Source organism: Gopherus evgoodei, chromosome 1 (genome assembly GCF_007399415.2).
Source record: "Gopherus evgoodei ecotype Sinaloan lineage chromosome 1, rGopEvg1_v1.p, whole genome shotgun sequence".
In the NCBI taxonomy this organism is placed as follows: Eukaryota; Metazoa; Chordata; order Testudines; family Testudinidae; genus Gopherus; species Gopherus evgoodei.
Genome location: NC_044322.1, coordinates 164,041,369 through 164,059,896, shown reverse-complemented (window position 1 = coordinate 164,059,896; position 18,528 = coordinate 164,041,369). Strand labels below are relative to the sequence as shown.

The 18,528-nt window shown below is 40.7% G+C and overlaps 2 protein-coding genes across 15 annotated transcripts in view; one reads left to right on the top strand and one right to left on the bottom strand.

Annotated features, from left to right (window-relative positions):
• Positions 1-11,397: 11,397 nt before the first annotated feature.
• Positions 11,398-18,103, bottom strand: PIGP (phosphatidylinositol glycan anchor biosynthesis class P). Of its 6 annotated transcripts, none has more exons than XM_030577982.1 (5): positions 18,024-18,103; positions 15,988-16,088; positions 13,717-13,789; positions 13,019-13,137; positions 11,398-11,926 (listed from the first exon to the last, which is right to left on the bottom strand). In XM_030577982.1, exons 2-5 carry the CDS (start codon positions 16,067-16,069, stop codon positions 11,796-11,798), a joined length of 405 nt encoding a protein of 134 aa, XP_030433842.1. In that variant the 5' UTR covers positions 16,070-16,088; positions 18,024-18,103; the 3' UTR covers positions 11,398-11,795. The 6 variants fall into 6 exon arrangements, with proteins under 6 accessions (XP_030433842.1, XP_030433870.1, XP_030433860.1 ...); XM_030578010.1 differs by lacking the exon at positions 18,024-18,103 and adding an exon at positions 17,869-18,010; XM_030578000.1 differs by lacking the exon at positions 18,024-18,103 and adding an exon at positions 17,905-18,010.
• Positions 18,061-18,528, top strand: part of TTC3 (tetratricopeptide repeat domain 3) — a 161,991-nt gene continuing 161,523 nt past the window's right edge. For 6 of the 9 annotated variants that reach the window (XM_030577826.1, XM_030577810.1, XM_030577817.1 and 3 more), the window contains exon 1: positions 18,164-18,250. The gene's annotated coding sequence lies outside the window, so the exon portion shown is untranslated. Of the gene's footprint in view, positions 18,137-18,163; positions 18,251-18,528 lie in introns of those variants that run through there. The other 3 variants (XM_030577853.1, XM_030577835.1, XM_030577844.1) reach the window with 2 other exon arrangements.

Here is an 18,528-nt window from a genome sequence, read left to right as displayed (position 1 = left end):
AAAATTGGAGATCAGGACAAGAGGTGGGCCCCACACATATGCTGCAACACTTGTGCAACAAATCTTCACCAGTGGTTGAACAGGAAAAGGAAATCTATGCCTTTTGCAGTGCCAATGATTTAGAGAGAGCCAACAGATCATACCAGCAATTGTTACTTCTGCATGGTGCCTCCAGTTGGGAAAGGTGTGCCAAAGAAGAAAAAGTGGACTGTGCACTATCCAAACATTCCTTCAGCTATACGCCTAGTACCCCACGGAGAAGGACTGCCAGTTCCTGATGCACCAGAATCACTCTCACTTGAGTTAGACGAGGAAGAGGATGAGGATGAAACTTCTGGTCCTGAACCATCAAAGTCACAGGACCCACATTTTCTCCATCCTCCTCCTCTGAACCACACCTCATAACACAAGGTGAACTGAATGACCTTGTCAGGGATTTGGAACTACCCAAGAGTAAGGCAGAGCTGTTGGGCTCCAGACTACAGCAGTGGAATCTCCTGGCAGGCTGTCAGGGCAAATGGAGCCCATCAGTGCTTGCAGACTATTGCTGGACAGTGACAAGGGATGCTCCATTTAATGAATACAAGAGACAAGCCAAGAAGTGCCAAGTAGACACTGAATAGGACTAAACTATGTATATAATAGTTTTTTGCCTTTTGTTTCATAATAAATTTTATTTATATAACCCTTTTGCTGATTTTTAAAGTGTTACATAAACAGGACAGGTGAAATATTATCATGTAAAGCAACCATAAACACATGAAAAGACCTAGGTTTACAATTTATGATTAAAACTCTACTATCTACACAATATACATAGACATAAAATGTAAAAACTTAAATATCTTAGAAACAGTAGCCAATCAGTTGTTTTAATTGTCATATTTGAATTCAGCACATCAAAATACATAATAAATATCACATTTTATCTCTGAAGCAGATGACTTCTCAAAAATTGTAGACCAGTGTTATTGGTATAAATATTCCATGTTCCAGCATCAGTAAAACCAGGCTGGTTGGGGAAGGAGGTGAGCGAGCCACCAAAAGCCTTATGGATTGGGGGAAAGCAACATTTCCTGTGGTGTAGGAAAAAAGTTCCTATCTTGCCTTTGCTAAGTGTGATATATATTTCTCAGCACCTCATCAACCTTGTTGTTGAGCATGGCCATGAACCCCAAACCTAGAGGGCAGACACATATAAGCTACCACTTTATTTATATATACGAGTTAATGGGTTACACAAGATCACTGCAGGCATAATCAGAACAGAACCCAGGACTTTGACATGGTAGTCTCAAACGTTATGTCAGATCTACACATTTTCTTTGACCTGAAATGAATTTCGTTCCCCAGGCACTTTTAAAACATAAGAGCAAATAACATGATGGGGTAGATTCACATCCCCACCATTAAGCCAAGTAGTTAGGATGCTTGCTTGGGATGTGGAAGACCTAGGTTAAATTATCTCCTCTGCTTTATATGGTGCAAGGATTTGAATTTAAGTCTCTCACAGTACAGAGAGTGCCCTAATCCAGTGGTTCTCAACCAGGGGAATGCATACCCCTGGGAGTATGGAGAGGTCTTCCAGGGATACATCAACTCATCTAGATAGTTGCCTAGTTTTACAACAGGCTACATGAAAAGCTCTAGCAAAGTCAATACAAACTACAATTTCATAAAGACAATGGCTTGTTTATACTGCTCTATATACTATACACTGAAATGTAAGTATAATATTTATATTCCAATTTATTATAACAGGAGTAGGCAACTTCTGGCATGCGTGCTAAAGGTGGCATGCAAGCTGATTTTCAGTGGCACTCACACTGCCCGGGTCCTGGCCACTGGTCTGGGGGGTTCTGCATTTTAATTTAATTTTAAATGAAGCTTCTTAAACATTTTAAAAACCTTATTTACTTTACATATGTCATAATTATAAAGGGAAGAGTAACTACCTTTCTGTGTACAGTACTATAAAGTCCCTCCTGGCCAGAGGCACAAAATCTTTTTACCTGTAAAGGGTTAAGAAGCTCAGTTAACCTAGCTGGCACCTGACCAAAAGGACCAATAAGGGGATAAAATACTTTCAAATCTGGGGAGGGGGAAAAAGGAATTGTTTTATCTGTTCTTTGTCTGTCTGTTCTGTGTGCTTGCCGGAGACAGATCAAAAAGACAAGCAATCCAACTCAATTAAAATTAATAAGTACACCTCTACCTCAATATAATGCGACCCGATATAACACGAATTCGGATATAATGCAGTAAAGCAGTGCTCCGGGGTGGGGGTGGGACTGTGCACTCCGGTGGATCAAAGCAAGTTCACTATAACACAGTTTCACCTATAACATGGTAAGATTTTTTTGCTCCCAAGGGCAGCATTATACCAAGGTAGAGGTGTAATAATAAGGAAATGCGTTAGCTTACTTTTATTTTGGCATGTAATTTTCCTTGTCTAGCGGGAGGTTTATTCCTGGATTTGCAACTTAAAGGTTTTGCTTAGAGAGGAGATCCTCTATGTTCTTGAGTCTTTTGTTATTCTGTAAAGTACTTACCATCCTGATTTTACAGAGGTAATTCTTTTACCTTTTAGTTAAAATTCTTCTTTTAAGAACCTGATTGATTTTTCATCATTTTAAGATCCAAGGATTTGGGTCTGTGTTCACCTGTACAAATTTGTGAGGATATTATTCTCAAGCCTGCCCAGGAAAAGGGGTGTAGGGATTTGGGGGGCGATATTTGGGGAAGGTAGGGCTCCAAGTGGCCCTCCCTAAATGTTTGTTTAAATCACTTGGTGGTAGCAGTATTACTTAATCCAAGGAATAAGGAAGTTTTTAACCTAATCTGGTAGAAATAAACTTAGGGGGTCTTCATGTGGGTCCCCACATCTGTACCCTAAAGTTCAGAATGGGGAGAGAACCCTAACAACATACAACAATAGTTTAGTTATACGTTATAGACTTGAGAGAGACCTTCTAAAAATGTTAAAATGTGTTACTGGCACGCGAAACCTTAAATCACAGTGAATAAATGAAGACTCGGCACACCACTTCTGAAAGGTTGCTGACCCCTGTATTATAATATGGTCAAAATGAGAAACTAAGCAATTTTTCAGTAATTGTGTGCTGTGACACTTTTGTATTGTTATATCTGATTTTGTAAGCAAGTAGTTTTTAAGTGAGGTGAAACCTGAGGATATGCAAGACAAATCAGACTCCTGAAAGGGGTACATTAGTCTGGAAAGATTGAGAGCCACTGCCCTAATCACTGGACTGTGGGATATCTTGCCAATAGTGGCTATCAAACTCTTCTATTCATGTCATTCCGTGTGTGTAAATAATGAACTAGCCCTTGGAACAGGGACTTGAATTTGGGTTTCCTACATCACAGGTATATGCCCTGACCAACAGGCATTTTCACTTGTGCGCTCCGGTCAATGACTATTAAAATATTTTATATAAAGTGGAACAGCTTAAACAGGAGATTGGGAAATCACTACCTATTGCCCAATGATTAGGGCATTATCCTGTAATGGAGGAGATGTCTCCCAAGTTCAAATCATTGTTCCTAATCAGATAGAGGAGGGAAAACAACTGAAGTCTCCCACAGTCCAAGTGAGTAACCTAAGCTGGAAGCTAAACATTAAAAGGCAGACAGCACCTCCTCCACTATAAATGCTACTTAAATCATTCCCCCAGAAATGTTGGCCAAAACTATCAAATTCCCATATAATTTTTGGGGCAAAGCTGCATTTTCAACAAAAACTAATTATCTGACATTTTTCACCCAGTTCTAGTGCAGAATTCAAACTGGTCTGTTGACACAAGAGACGTTGCTATGGTTGTATGTGGGTGATTTTGTTTTTTAAAATTTTCTTTGTAAAAACCTTTGGTTTATTTAATTCACATAATGAGAAAACAGCCTGGGACACGTTTTTGTAATTTAAGAACTATTATAATCTGTAATGGCACAAAATCCAGGTGTTTCACACTTAGTGATCTCCCCCTCTTCCTTTCCTTGCCCCCTAAGACCTACCCATGGGGGTACACCAATCCTGAATTTCAAAACAAAAACAAAACAAAACAAGTAAACACACACAAACTTTGTATAGTGAGTTAAGGCTGCTTGAGGACATAGCCAACCAACTCAAAACTCGAAAAGCATGGTAATAAGAGGTTAAGGGTAAAATCTCCATTCCCTGCCAATTTCACATTGTCTGCAATGTTGTCAGTGACAAACTAAAGCTATGGCTACATTTAAACTGCTGTTACTGTAGCATATCAGTAAAGAATCCACCTCGTCGAGAGGCAGTAGCTAGGTCAACAGAAGAATTCTTCCGTCCACCTAGCACTGTCTACACCCCATATAAGGTCAGTTTAACTGTCCTCGCACACTGCTTAAATACCATGTTAACAGGTGCTTTTAAAATATTGTATCTGTATTTATTTTTGTATGTATTATTCTACACACAAAATTTAGAAGATCCATTTCCCAGCCAGAAAATTTCTTTTTACATTAGAACTCATTCAATAGCGTGGCTTGTCACCCAGCAACATTGTGTCTCCAGCATCTCCTTCACAAAGTTCCTACTTCCCATCACCACGCAAAGATGCAACAACTTACAAACATCTTGTCATGCCCTGTACATCCTTGAGTCCCAGAACATGTGTCTCAGGAACACCTACATACTCACCATAACTTAAAAAAGTATAATGCTTTCTGTCACCCACCTCCCGACAAAATTGCAAGTTCTGATCCTTAAGAAAGTATATACAGGCTAATCCCCCCCAAACTGAATTTCAGTGAAAATATTAGCAGCACTCAGCCTTCTGCCTCCACCCAACCACTTAGTGGGATCTTCTTCAGTAGGGCTACTTCTTAAGTTGTAGAACATCTTTGAAAGCCTTCAGGCTGCAAGATCCTTTTTGGGAGATGGTCACCAATGGGTATCCTGACATACTGATGCTTTTTATTGTATTTAATTGTGCGTGTGTGAGTGAGAGAGAGATGGTTAGTATTCAGGAGTGTGGTGCAGCAGCTCCTGTTGGCAGGCTAAACTATCTACACAAAAATAGAGAGCAGAAGTACAGTATAGACACATGGCCACGTATACTACCATAACTATGTCCTGCACATGGGGCACGCAGGTTTAATACAATGCTTCTTTATTTTATAAAATTTAAGACCATTTAAAAATTGTGTGGAATGAATCAGAAAGATTTGGGGAGTGAGATTTAATGGTTTTCCATCTTTAACAATTATGGTATTATAACGCTAACCCACAACACAGGTTTTCACTATAGAAACTCAGGTAACTGCCTCTCATTTTTGTTAAACTGTAAAATATCTTTTCTGAAACACAGGAAGATTTCTTCTACTAATATTTAGCAAAACCTTATTGCACACAGCTATGACCACCATAAATATGATTCAGATTATGGTAATGCTCAAACTACTATAAAAACTGCAGAAGCCCCGTAATTAAGTGATACATTACCAGCTTCTTAAAAAAAAGACTACAAATGAACAAACAGTATACAACATCTTCTGTTTCCCTGCACCTTTTAGCTTTGGTTTGTTAATTCATCTGGGGTCTGACCCAGAGGGGCTTTCAATGACCTTTGAATCATCCATCACTTGCAGGAAGAAGGCCACAAAGTACCCCTATAGTAATGAGTTTATTGTTACCTTTGTACCTTGAAGAAAAGACTTGAAACATTCTATCTTGTGGGACAAATTTATCTGTTTAGTAGTTAAGATTAATAATTAAAATATAGCTTGATTTTCATGTTTCATAGGCCTTTCCACAGTTGTCAGGATAGAGTGATTGATTGTATTTCCTCCAGCAAGTGCTAGATAATTTATCTAGGGCAAAAATACATCATAATCCCTTTCTGAACTTGCCTAAAATTGCTATACTGAAAACAATAAAATTGTCAGGCTAGGGGGACATTGGTGGTAGCAGGTTTTGGAAAGGCAACTCAGTTAATATAGTTTTTATTAATCATCTACCATTCTACTCATTACTGTGAAGAGTCAGAATTAAAGCTGGCTCATAACATGGTTTTAAATTCTGTTTCTGAGTTCTGTCCAGTGCCAGGGACCTTTTAAGTTCCTGCAGCTAAAACAGTTACCTCCAGGAGGGATTGCATCCATGCCAAAGAATGGAATCTTGTTAAGGCTATTCTATCTGACCTTGTCACCACCTGGATTCAATTTATAATCAATCTCTAATAACATTCATATAGTTTTTTCTAATATAGACTTTATTAATATTATAATGAGAGAAGACATGTTAAACGAGCTGAGGAACAAGCAATAGGTGAGGATAAAGTTCTTCCTTAATCTTCTCTGTGTTCTAAATTAATCAAGATTAAATATTGCAAGATTTCCTGTTACGTTCACCTGTGAAATGAAATCATACCTCATATCATGGTGACTTACAAGCAGGAAAAATCTCCCCAGGTGTCTCTAGTGACAAACTGAGATTATCACACCATACCAAGGTGAATTTATATTGGCCACCTTTCAATAAAAGTACTGCTAGAACAAGACTCTGTGTTCCCAAATCTCACTGCTTCTTACAGATTCCAATTAATAAAACAAGGGAGAAGTGCAAATGGAAATCCTGATTGCCCTGTTGTTGCCAATATACAGGATGCCAGGATATTACATCACCAAGTGAGAATCCATCTTTAGTCTGAAAGTGGCTGAAAGATCTGAGTACCACCAATAGAAATGGCCCATTATGCAGCAAAAGACCAGAAAGAACCATACATATATAGGAATCATTGAACAAGTATTATGACAGCAGATCTGAAATATCCCCTATCCCAGCCAACTCAAATAAGTAAATTTATATTTGTTTTCTCCTCCTACTTTCAGGAAATGAGTAAGGCCATGTGTGTATATTATGGGCCTCAGCTTGCCCCAACTGATGTAGGCAAAATTCCAAACCAACTGCCATTTTGCCTAACAAGCAGAAACAAACTTTATGCTAATATTAATTTTCTGAATTGCATGAATTAATTTTGTGATTTAGTTATGGGTGGCTGTGCCTGGCCTTGCACTGAGGGAAGTCTAGAGGAGTAACTTGCAGTCCAGAGGATGACTTTAAAAATCATTACATCTGATTCAGAAGTTACTTGATAACCTTCAAAATGTTTTTTTTTAATTGTTTTGTGCATTTTTTAAGAGCATGAGACCTCTTGGATGTGGAGCAGGTCAGACACAGCTTGTAGTAGCACAGGTATACCTGCATGTTGCAGTGAGGTGGGCCCACTCAGTCTAGTCCTAAGGGGAGTTTTGCTTTACTTTAACATTCTGTTGCCTGCAGAAATATCCCTGGCCACTCGCATGTTGAATTGGAATTTTGACCAGCAGGTTTCCTGCTCCATTACTTCCTTCCTCTACCCTACCAAATACACACAAACTGCCCTACATGTAACTTGCAAAGCTGTGCCAGTTCTTCACCATACTCATTCACTTGTAATATTTTATCCCCATGCCCTCCCTTTATGAAGGGGAGGGATTTTCTCTTCTCTGTTTGTGTAACACCCAGCTCAGTAGGGTACAGATCTCAATATAGTAGTGTCTACAGGGCTCACTTTAATATAAATATTTACAATAAAAATGAGAGTAACTGAATACATGGTAATATTGCTCTTATGTTGGCTCCTTACTAATCATTGTGCACTTTCTATGTATAGCCCAAACCCATCATTCTGCACTGCAACACAGTAAAAAACCACAGGCTTCCACCTCCTACCTTTAATCAGTTTCAGCTTGGCTCTGCTCCTACTGAAATCAGTGGCAAATCATCTTTTGCATGGCTGCTCAACCTTAGGGTTATGTACATATTGTGTGTGTCTGTTCACGCACACGTTTCTTTTGGCATATGGGAACATCATATAGAAAAGGTTGAGAACCACAGTCCTATTGCATTCAGTGGTAGGAGTACTGGGCCTTTGCATTTTAAAAATAACAAGAGTACCGTCTCTGATCTTCACTACAGGAGGAGCTCTAGCATGTTCAAACTCAACACTATCTGTAGAGAAACTCCATTCTGGAGAGCAGGATGTCACACTGTTTCTTCCCACGCATCTCTCTTGCACAGACTATCAAAACAGAATCATGGCAATAAGCATCCAAATGCATATGAAAACAAAATTACTCTAAAGGAACTAGACAAAAAGCATAAAAGTTACTTGCACAGTATGGCTAAAGGCTACCCCCCCTTTGACTAGTTCAGCAAGAATAAAGTTATTAGTCCAGTCCACTAAATACTACTAATCTTGGTGGTAACAAGATACCACTGATAAGGCCAGGCGAAGAGGTGAAAATGAGGGCAAATTTAGGATTTAGCACCACTAAAGCCAGTCTCTTGAGGGAGTGGATATTTGATCACATTTAGTCTATTCCAGATCTTTGGGTAGTCTTTACACAGGTATGTTTTAGGAGGGAAGGAGTTAAAATCAGCACCACACTTTAATCTTGTCAGGTTTTGTTTTGGAATCATCCATCTGATAAGTTTGAGCTGACAACTGCATAATGCCTTCTAAATACTTTGGCAGCTAAAAAGAATGTTGTCTCTTCAGGTGCAAGGAACTAGTGAAAAGTAGCTTCCCCTCCCACCAAGTTGGTAAGAATAAAATACACCTGATTACTGCTGTATGTAAGGTGATGTAATGAGGGACACTCAAGACCCACAACATCCTGTCAAAGTACGGTATATTAGTTCTAAACATTAGATGCCATTAACCTTTATCACAAGTCCAAAACCCTACACAATAGAAAAATACATTGCGTTACAGAATATATTATTTTGATCATGAGGACAACCTTTGAATGTTTGATAATTATTCTTAAATTGAAGTAAAGGTCATCAGAATGTCATTTCAGCTCTGCCACTCAATGACAGATAAGCAAAGATTGAGTTTCATGCCTGCAAATTTCACTTAAATAATAAATGACCCCAGTTTGTCTGTTCACTTAGGTCCCTTCTGTTAGTTTTCCCATAATTGTGCTAGATCAGCAGACAAGTGAAATGGCAGATTTATCACTGAATCTTTGTTTAAGATTTATAATCCTTTAGTTTGTGTGCTTTTAGGACATGAGGGCATTTTCCAGTAGCTCTTCTTTATCTGGTAGGGATTTGTGCATCTTTAACTGGGAATTAATTTAATCCTTAAATTAAATGACACCAGAACCATAGTATTCACTAGTTGTCCTATTAGAATTTAAATTGCTTTCTGAAAAATTTAGAAGGAATTTCAAGGAAGAAGAAAATCAACCAGAAATTGCATATGAGAAAATATATAACCCTGAAGTGACTTCGTCATGAATTCTCTCAAGAAAAAAAAAAAAGGTAACTATCTTTTTAATTACACCCCCCTTCCTCCCCCAGCCCCCGTGGCTAGGCAATAGTCAATACATGGTCCCTGCCAGAATAGCCTATAATTTTTATCAGTTCAAGATTGTATGAGAAAGTCAAAAATAAAAAAGAGGGAAGAAAAAAAGGGTTCAAACTGAAAAGAAAAGAAAAAAAAAGGGGGATGAAAGTTGAGCTGTCCCAAATCAAATGCTGGGAGATGTTGGATGGGATGGGAACTGAGTTACTGCAGAGAATTCCTTCTTGGGTGCTGGCTGGCGAGTCTTGCCCACATGCTCAGGGTTTAGCTGATCGCCATATTTGGGGTCGGGAAGGAATTTTCCTCCAGGGCGGATTGGCAGGGGCCCTGGAGGTTTTTTGCCTTCCCCTGCAGCATGGGGCACGGGTCGCTTCCTGGTGGATTCTCTGCAGCTTGAGGTCTTCAAACCAATTTTGAGGATTTCAATAACTCGGTCCTGGGTTAGGGGTTGTTATAAAATTGGATGGGTGGGGTTCTGTGGCCTGCCTTGTGCAGGAGGTCAGACTAGATGATCATATTGGTCCCTTCTGACCTATGAGTCTATATGCCCCATGCAATGAGACATCAAAATGAGAGTCCAAGACTCTCTTCTTTCTTCCTATTCTGATCATCAATTAAGTAGTTAACGTTGCCATTTAAAATATAATCATTAGGCTCTGGCATTAGCATTCCAATGAGATAAGGGCAAGTTACACACTGTAGAGCTATTATTTCAGGTTATCTGCAAACTCAAGCAGACAGCATTACATTGGTTTGTTTGGTTCAAAATTTGAGGATTTTTCTCATTGCTCTAAGAGCTGGAGATTCCTCTCCCTCCCCCGTTGCAAAAAACAAACCAAAAAAAAAAAAAAAATCAACCGAACAAGGAAACGTAAGGTTCTGGATCACAAGTTGGGAACATCCATGTGATTGCCCAGCTATAGCAACCTGGGATGTGGGGGAAGTACTCCCACTGAAGTTAGTGGCAGAACATTCATTAGTTTCAATGGGATCAATATGAGGTCCTGCATACAGAAGTTTTCAAAGTTACCTTATTTCCTTTTCTAACGAAATGGTAACTTTTTGTAACTTAAAATTCTTTCCTGACAAGAGTGACGGTATTTTTGTCTGATGTTGAGGCTTTAACTATTATCACTAGTATTTTATGATGCAATGTGTTAGGATGTGACCTGGTGACAAATAAAATATTTCAACAACTTCTGGTGATGATTTGTCGGCAAAGTAACATGTAAGCGGAAGAATATTCTCTGTTTAAGATATTTTGGCAGTGGCTTAGAAACAATGCAGTATACTTTGAGATTTCCTTTGAATATAAGAAGATGGACCTGCAGTTTTATGAAATTTACAGCAGTTCCATGGGTCCAGAATAATTTTATTTTTAGTACTGTTAAGAATTGTAATATTTTAATATTAAAGAACATTAGATGAAGGATAAGAAAGCAATTTAAGAAAAAACAACTAATATTTAAATGGGAACTTGTTGGGATTTTTCTTCATCCTCTACCTTTTCTCCTAGTTTTGGGAAATCCTATCACTTTTAATAAGCCTAATAAGATAGGAAAACAAGGATATTCTTGATATGCAGAAATACATATCTAAAGAAAATCCACTGTGCACTGTATGTCCAAGGCAAGTAAGATACCCCTTAGAAAAATCAGAAATGCAATCAGTTTTAGACAACTAAAAACATTAATATTATTGTACAGTCACAATAAATATACTTGAATTTACTATGACTGGTCAAAATAGGGTGGGATATTTAAGAAAACTCAATGTTGGCGTAACTCTGCTCCCACTGAATTAAGCCAAACACTGAATGTGTTGGAAAATCCCACCCTCAATGTGCAAGAAAAAAATATAGGGATAACTGAATGGATTACTTCAGATCCAGGGTATAGCTAAACAAATTTATATGGAAGAATTCTGTTCCCAGAATGAAGTATTTTGTCATTTAATACTGTAGGTCTCTCTACGTTAAGAAATAAAACCATTTCAACAATCATCAATTTGTTTAATAGATGATAATACTTAGCTCTTAAATAACACTTTTCATCAGAAGATCTCAAAGCACTTTATGAATGGCAGTATCATATACATAGTACAGATGGGGAAACCAAAGCACAGAGTGGTGAAGTGACTTGCTCAAGGTCACCCAGCAGGCCAGTAGCAGAGCTGCGAATAGAGCCCATATCTTCTGAGTTCCAGTTCAGTGCTCTATGCCACACATGTGAGCCAGTGCTTATCACACCTTAATTTAGATACAAATTCATCTATTCCAGGTGTTTAAAGAGTTAGATTTCCTAGCACCGACAAGCCTTTGACTTGTCTTACAATGTGTTTCTAAAAATTATTGTAGTAGTGTCTCATTCTAGCAGGGTCTGGTTCCAATTAATTTCTGTTACAAATGCCTTTGTCAGCAAGGAAAAACATTTGGTTTACTTCACTAATGGGAATATCCCTCAATGCAGGGATTGCTTCTTCTTGAGATTTCTTCTGCTGCTGATTTTTTGCAAAGTTATCTGTAGGAAATATGACAAAAGACATTTCACTACTCCATGATTTAAAATGCTGGTATAAAATGAAATACTTTGTTTTCCTGCTAGAAATAGTGTTAGACTTCTACGCTTCGTCAATATAAAAGCATACTGCTCTGATTTTACATCACATCCAACTACAATCTAATCCTATGCAACATTTACTCCTGTTCTTTTATTTAAAAGTGAAATTCGAGAAATAGTCCACTTTGCACATATTTACAGCATCATTCTGGTTTACTGAAAGTGAATAAATGTTGTTGGTAATGTCAGTTTATCTACAGTAGATGTTAACATTCTGCTCCCTCTAGCAAAGCAAGTCCCATAGTGCTGATTCAAGAAAGACTTGGGGCTAAATTCTCCCTGCGGATGTGTGCTGCTGACACTTTTCATTCTTGACCTCAGCAGCTTTCTATCAAGTCATCAGTCTAGTCACTATCTTTACTGCAGAGCCTACACTTGGCTCTTTCCACTTCAAAGCACAGTTCAGTGGAAGCAAGTCAAAATAAGTCAATGAAGCATGCCTTAAATACTAATTTTGTTGGTTTTCATTATAAGTGAATGGACATGGGCCAAACAGTGCTGCCAATTGGGACAACTTAGCTTTAGCATAGACTTGGATTCTAATTATCTGGGTAATTTTTGAATTCTATCATGTTCTTGCTCAGGAAAAGCAGTTATCAGCAAATAAAAGAAATACTGTCTTGAGAAAGATGGGAAAAGATTGAGGAAGCCACCTATATTTCAAATATTCAGAACTGGACCGGTTGTCAGAAATAAAATCCGTGGGAAAGAGTAGCAAATGCTAGACTGTAATGGTTGTTCTAAAGAAGACACACTTGGAAAAAAATAAAACAGTCAAAGGTATAACTTGTAGTTATAACATTGTATTGAAATGAAGTTTGAACAAAATATATAATTGTTTAACAGTCTGTAATATGCCAATACATTAAACATAAGTGAAAATTCAAGGCTTTGTATTTGATTTAGTTTAGTAATGCCAGCAAGTATGTTTACGGTGATTGCCAATAACTTTTGTTGAAGGTTTAAGAACTAGACAAGAAAATTATCAACTACCTGTAATGGTGTGCATGGAGTTGAGTGGAGCAGTACTCATCATGTTAATACCAAAGAGTAGTACATAGCCAATTCCTAAAGTAACTAGAAGGTATACAGGCAAGGCAACTGCCCAGTACCTGCAGAATAAAAGATTTATTTTTAAATGACATTTCACAAAAGAAAGTCTTTTGTAAAAAAATTATTTCCAGCTCTAAATCAAGCAAGACTATACAGAAGTAGAAACAAGTATGAATTTAAAGTGGATAGAAAAATTAGTTATAGCCAAAACCACCACACTAAAAACAGAAGACCTGAAAATGCAGTTTATTAACTAAGGACTCATTGTGACCAGTATGGAATAATATCCAAATAAATGCCTTAGACAGTTTATTTGGAAATTTAATTTAATAAAATTTACCATGATATTTCAGAAAAAAAACCTTAGTTAAACCAAGCTGCCAAATTACTTTAAGAATATAACAGACAGATGTACTGCACTTCATTTTAGCTTGCTGATAATTTTTCAGAGTAAACTGTTGTTTGTGAAACATTACTTTACATAAATACTGCAGCTGTTTGTGAGGAGAAACATTAAAATCTCCTTTTTCAAGTTGGATTAAATGTAAAATATTTTAAATGTAAAAGGACACTGGCACAATTTTTCTGGGTATGTGTTTGTTCTTTCACATGTTTAACAGTGAATGAATGTAACCTACTTTTGAGGCCAGTATGTTAACCCCAATGAGAATAACCAAGATTCAGGAACATACGCCCATACAAGGTATAACACTGTGCAAAAAGAGTAAAAGTTAATAGTTTGATCATAACTGTACAGTTGACATTGTTTTAAGAGACAAATTAATTCTAGATCAATACTTTTAGCACCATCATTACAGAAGATACAAATAAATTATAAGAAAATTTCTCTATAGATTCCAAAAAGCATCTAAATAGATTTACTGAAATACTGCAGAGAATGCTACCACGAACACACAAACTATGCCATAGGGATGCAAACATTATAACTGATGGTACTTTAATTCTCTTCTTCATATTTGTTTTCTAATTCCAGAATAAAATAGACAAGAATTCCCTTGCATTTGTTGATTTTTTAAAAAAAGGTTAAAAATTTAATTTAAAATTAATTTTAAACGTTTGTATTTTAAGAACATTGGTCCAAGGTATTTCTCTAGGTCTTCTACATAGTCATTTGTGCATATTTCTGAACTATATTACAGCACTAAACCACAAAGGGTCTAATTCTGCAGTCAAAACTAGCAATCATATTAATGGGTAATTTGACTACACAAGGATAGCAGTATTTAGCCATTAAACACCCCACCCCCAACAAACCCAATTAAGTCCCAAAATGAGAAGTCTGTGGAGTACCAAATGTTATTTTTAGTGGAATTCCACACATCTTGAATGAGATTTTCTTTTTTAAATACTTCAGTTCTTCACTATCATATGCCACTTAAGGGGCTATCACAATAGAAATGATAAAATGTAAAGACCCAAAACAGGGATTAGGATAGCATTGTATGTACTAGGTACTGTACAAACAAACACGCAATGACAGCTCTTGCCCCAGAGAGCTCAAAATCTGGAATTCTGGCAAGTGAGTAAACAAAAAATGGGGAATTGGTGGGGAAGGATAAAGTAACAGAGTCACACTAGTCCCAACGGTCACAAAACTGAAACAAGAGTTACAACAACCTAGTACTTGAAGAAATGTTTTTAAAAATGAGTATTTTAGTGAAAATATATTTAGAATAGGAGTAAATTTGGTCTTACCGATTTCAATGCCAATGAAGTAAGTATTAATCCAAAAATATTTCTCTTAAGAGGAACAATAAGGTCAGTTTTGGCTCAAAAATTAAGGTATTACAACATCTTAGATCAATAGAACAGTTACTAGCAAGAGGATACAGATTAGAGTTTCGTGGGAACACCCTTGGAGCGGAGCCCTGCTTAGCTCCATCCTTGCTGAGCTGCTTGAAATGGGAAGGGTTCTGGGATTCCTACAGACAGGTGCTTTTCTGTCCCTGAAATCTCTGGTGTTCCATTTTTCATCTCCGTCTTTGATATGCTAAATTTGAAGCCCCAGAACTATCAACTGTTGGAAGAGAAGGAGCAGTCCTTTGCTATTTAGTTTTCCCCATCCAAAAGCCTCATACTTGCTGCAAGGGAGTATGGACTCTTAGTACTCCACTCCTTACCCAGTGAGTATCTTCAGCACCTTCCTCTGTTGTGGCTCATCATTGCTGAAAGCAGCAGCACAGTGAAACTGACGTGATTCTCGTCAGCCTTTATCGAGTATCAATCCCTATCTTCAGAATTTGTATTGTGCACTTTTAACTTCTACACAGGTCACAAAGTGCCAACTGTGTACACACATCATATGCAGTACATTCAGCCTACCAGAAAGACTTTCAACTAACTCCCTGAAATATAGTTATTCTCTCAGCACAATCAGCTATGTGGCCACCAGCAGCAGTATCACTGAGAACAAAATCCAAAAGGATAATACAAGGGAGAACTGACAAAACTTGGATTACTCCACAAAGTTGCAAAATGTTTTTAATAACAGTTCAGAGAGACAAGCTTGGGAGGTAATAACTGTTATTGGACCAACCTCTGTTGGTGAGAGAGAGAAGCTTCTGATCTTGGTGAGAGAGAAGCATTAGATCCTGGTTTAAGCTCAGAAGCTTGTCTCTCTCACCAACAGAAGTTGGTCCAATAAAAGCTATTGCCTTGCCCATCTTGTCTCTCTAATATCCTGGGCCGAACATAGCTACAACACTGCAAATAATAGTTCAGTCTTTCTTTACAACTAATATAATTTTTATTACTTGAGAAGTATTAACACAGTTACTTTTTTTTATAACTTCTATATCTTACTAGAGGCACTATTGTACAGTATTCATTTCTGCCTCTTAATACAGCAAATACACGTAGCACTTTACTCAGAAAGAAAACATACTTACTAAAGCCAAATTGGGAGCCTAAGAAAAGAACAAACCCATATATTGCTCTTTCAGGCAATGGGGCTGGAGAGTTTTCAACCATGTTAGTCTCTTCTTTTTAACTGTGAAAAATAAATTAATTACAAGATGCTATTAGCTACACATCACCTTAGAGTAAGGTTGCCAACTTTCTAATTGCACAAAACCAAAACTTGCCCTGCCCCTTCTCTGAGGCTCCGCCCCCCACTTACTCCATTCCGCCATCCCTCCATCTCTCACTCTCCCCCACCCTCTCACTTTTGCCAGGCTGGAACAGGGGGGCTGGAGTGCAGGCTCCGGCTGGAGGTGTGCGCTCTGGGGTAGGGCTGGATATGAGGGATTTGGGGTGCAGGAGGAGGTTCTGACCTGGTGCAGAGGTTTGAGGTGCAAAAGGGGGTGAGGGGCACCACTTACTTCAGGTGGCTTCTGGAAGCCAGCATATCTGGCTCCTAGGTGCAGGGGCGGCCACAGGGGTTCTGTGCGCTTCCCGCAGCTGCGGCCCCCACAGTTCCCGTTGGCCACAGTTCCTGGCTAATTGGAGCTGCATAGCCGGCACTCGGGGCAGGGCCAGCATGCAGAGCCCCCATGGCTGCCCTGCACATAGGGGAGACGCATGCCGGCCACTTCCAGAAGCTGCGCTGAGTCAGGAAGCCTGCTTTAGTCTCGCTGTACTACCAACCAGACTTTTAGCAGCTCGTCAGCAGTGCTGACTGAAGCCACCATGGTCCCTTTTCGACCATTCTGGTCAAAAATCAGATGCCTGGCAACTCTACAATAGATATTTTATAGATTTCCAAGATGTTGAGAAACCTGTGAATATGATATTCCTCTCACTGTCATCTTCATTGTGGCTGCGGGGAATAGGAATCAAGTAGTTTGTTCCTGGTGCAATGTGGGTAGACCCAAACTACTAGTATCAAGGAGTAGCCGTGTTAGTCTGGATCTGTAAAAAGTGACGAAGAGTCCTGTGGCACCTTATAGACTAACAGAAGTATTGGAGCAGAAACTTTTGTGGGTGAATACACACTTTGTCAGTCGTGTCTGAGAAAGTGGGTATCCAACCATGAAAGCTCATGCTCCAATACTTCTGTTAGTCTATAAGGTGCCACAGGACCCATACTACTAGTGATACCTGTTGCCATGGCTCCTGACAGGGAACCTGCAGTCTAACTGGATTAGTAGTTGCTGACACGGACAAGACGAGGGGGCTTGAAAGAAGCAGTATTTCCTGCTCATCTCAGTACCAAGCACAGTTGTTGGGCAGAGGCTGCCCCTGCCGCGAAGACCCGTGCGGAGCCCGGTTTTCCTTGCAGTGGAGTTGGGCACCCAAAAGATGCCTCACTCCATTGCGGGGCAGAGCATGGCCCGTGGGTGCCAACCCCCGGCGCCTTTCGGACCAGCCGCGACCCTCCTCGCCATCAGTGCGGAGACGGGCTGAGAACGAGGCAGGCCCTCTCCTAAATCCAACGACAAGGCGACACCGGGGCCTTCGTCCCATCCCCCGCTCCGGGGCACTTCGCCGTGAACAGCCCCAGGAGAGACCCAGGTGCCTCCCGCGGGGGGCGGGAGCCACATTCGCCCCCACACCGCGGAGCCGGCGCCGGCGGCTCTTGGTGTCCTGGAGGCTGCGAGGTCCGCAGCACGTGGGCGTCTCCTCCCACCCCCGTGAAGACGCCGCCCGCGCGGCGCCGAGCTCAGTGCGGCCGCTTGACACCCCAGGAGAGAAACAGTAGCACCAGGCCGGGCTGGCGCCTCCGCGTCTCCCGCTCTTCCCATCCCCCTCTCACCTCCCCCCGGCCTGCTGCGCGCGCGGCCTGGGACTCCCCAGGCCCGGGAGGGAGGGGAAGCAGCGCCCAGCCCAGCCCAGCCGCCCATGACGCATCTAGAGCGCAACGTAACTTCTCTTTGCGCGCATGCGTGGCGACCCGACGGAAACACGCGTGAGCTGACGAAGTCGTCGCCTGCGCCTGACGTTGAAAGAAGCCGTCGGACCCGCTTCCCGCGGGCGGGGTGTTTACCAGCGAGCGCGAGGAGCCGTCGGCGTGCGCCTCTTCCTCTCGCGCAGCCTGTTCCAGAGGCCCGTTTCCCTTTCTCAAATCGCTGACGTCACAAGGCAGGCAGCCAATAGAAGGTCTGGGAGGAAGTGGCTGTTTTGCGTGAGGTGCTGCTCGTTGGCCGTGGCACGGGGGCGTGCGGCTGAGCAGGACGCGGGCGGGGTCGCTGCTCTCGGGGTCGCCCCGGCCTGGTGAGTGAGTGAGCGAGGGAAGGAGCGTTGTAAGGGGGCGCGCCTAGGGTGGCGGTTGAACGATCTTTTCTGGGCTCGCGGCCCCCTCTTCCTCTCCACGTGGCGGGGGGGAGGTCACAGGGCGCCCTCGGCTCCCCCTTCCCCCCCGGTGGTGCTGTCCGGCAAGGGTGCCCCAGGGAGGCGGGGACAGGAGCCTGCAGTCCCCATCCGCCCGGGCTCCGGCGAGTCCCGCTCAATCCCCTCGCGCACCCCAGAGCCCCTGCGGCGGCGCCCGGCAG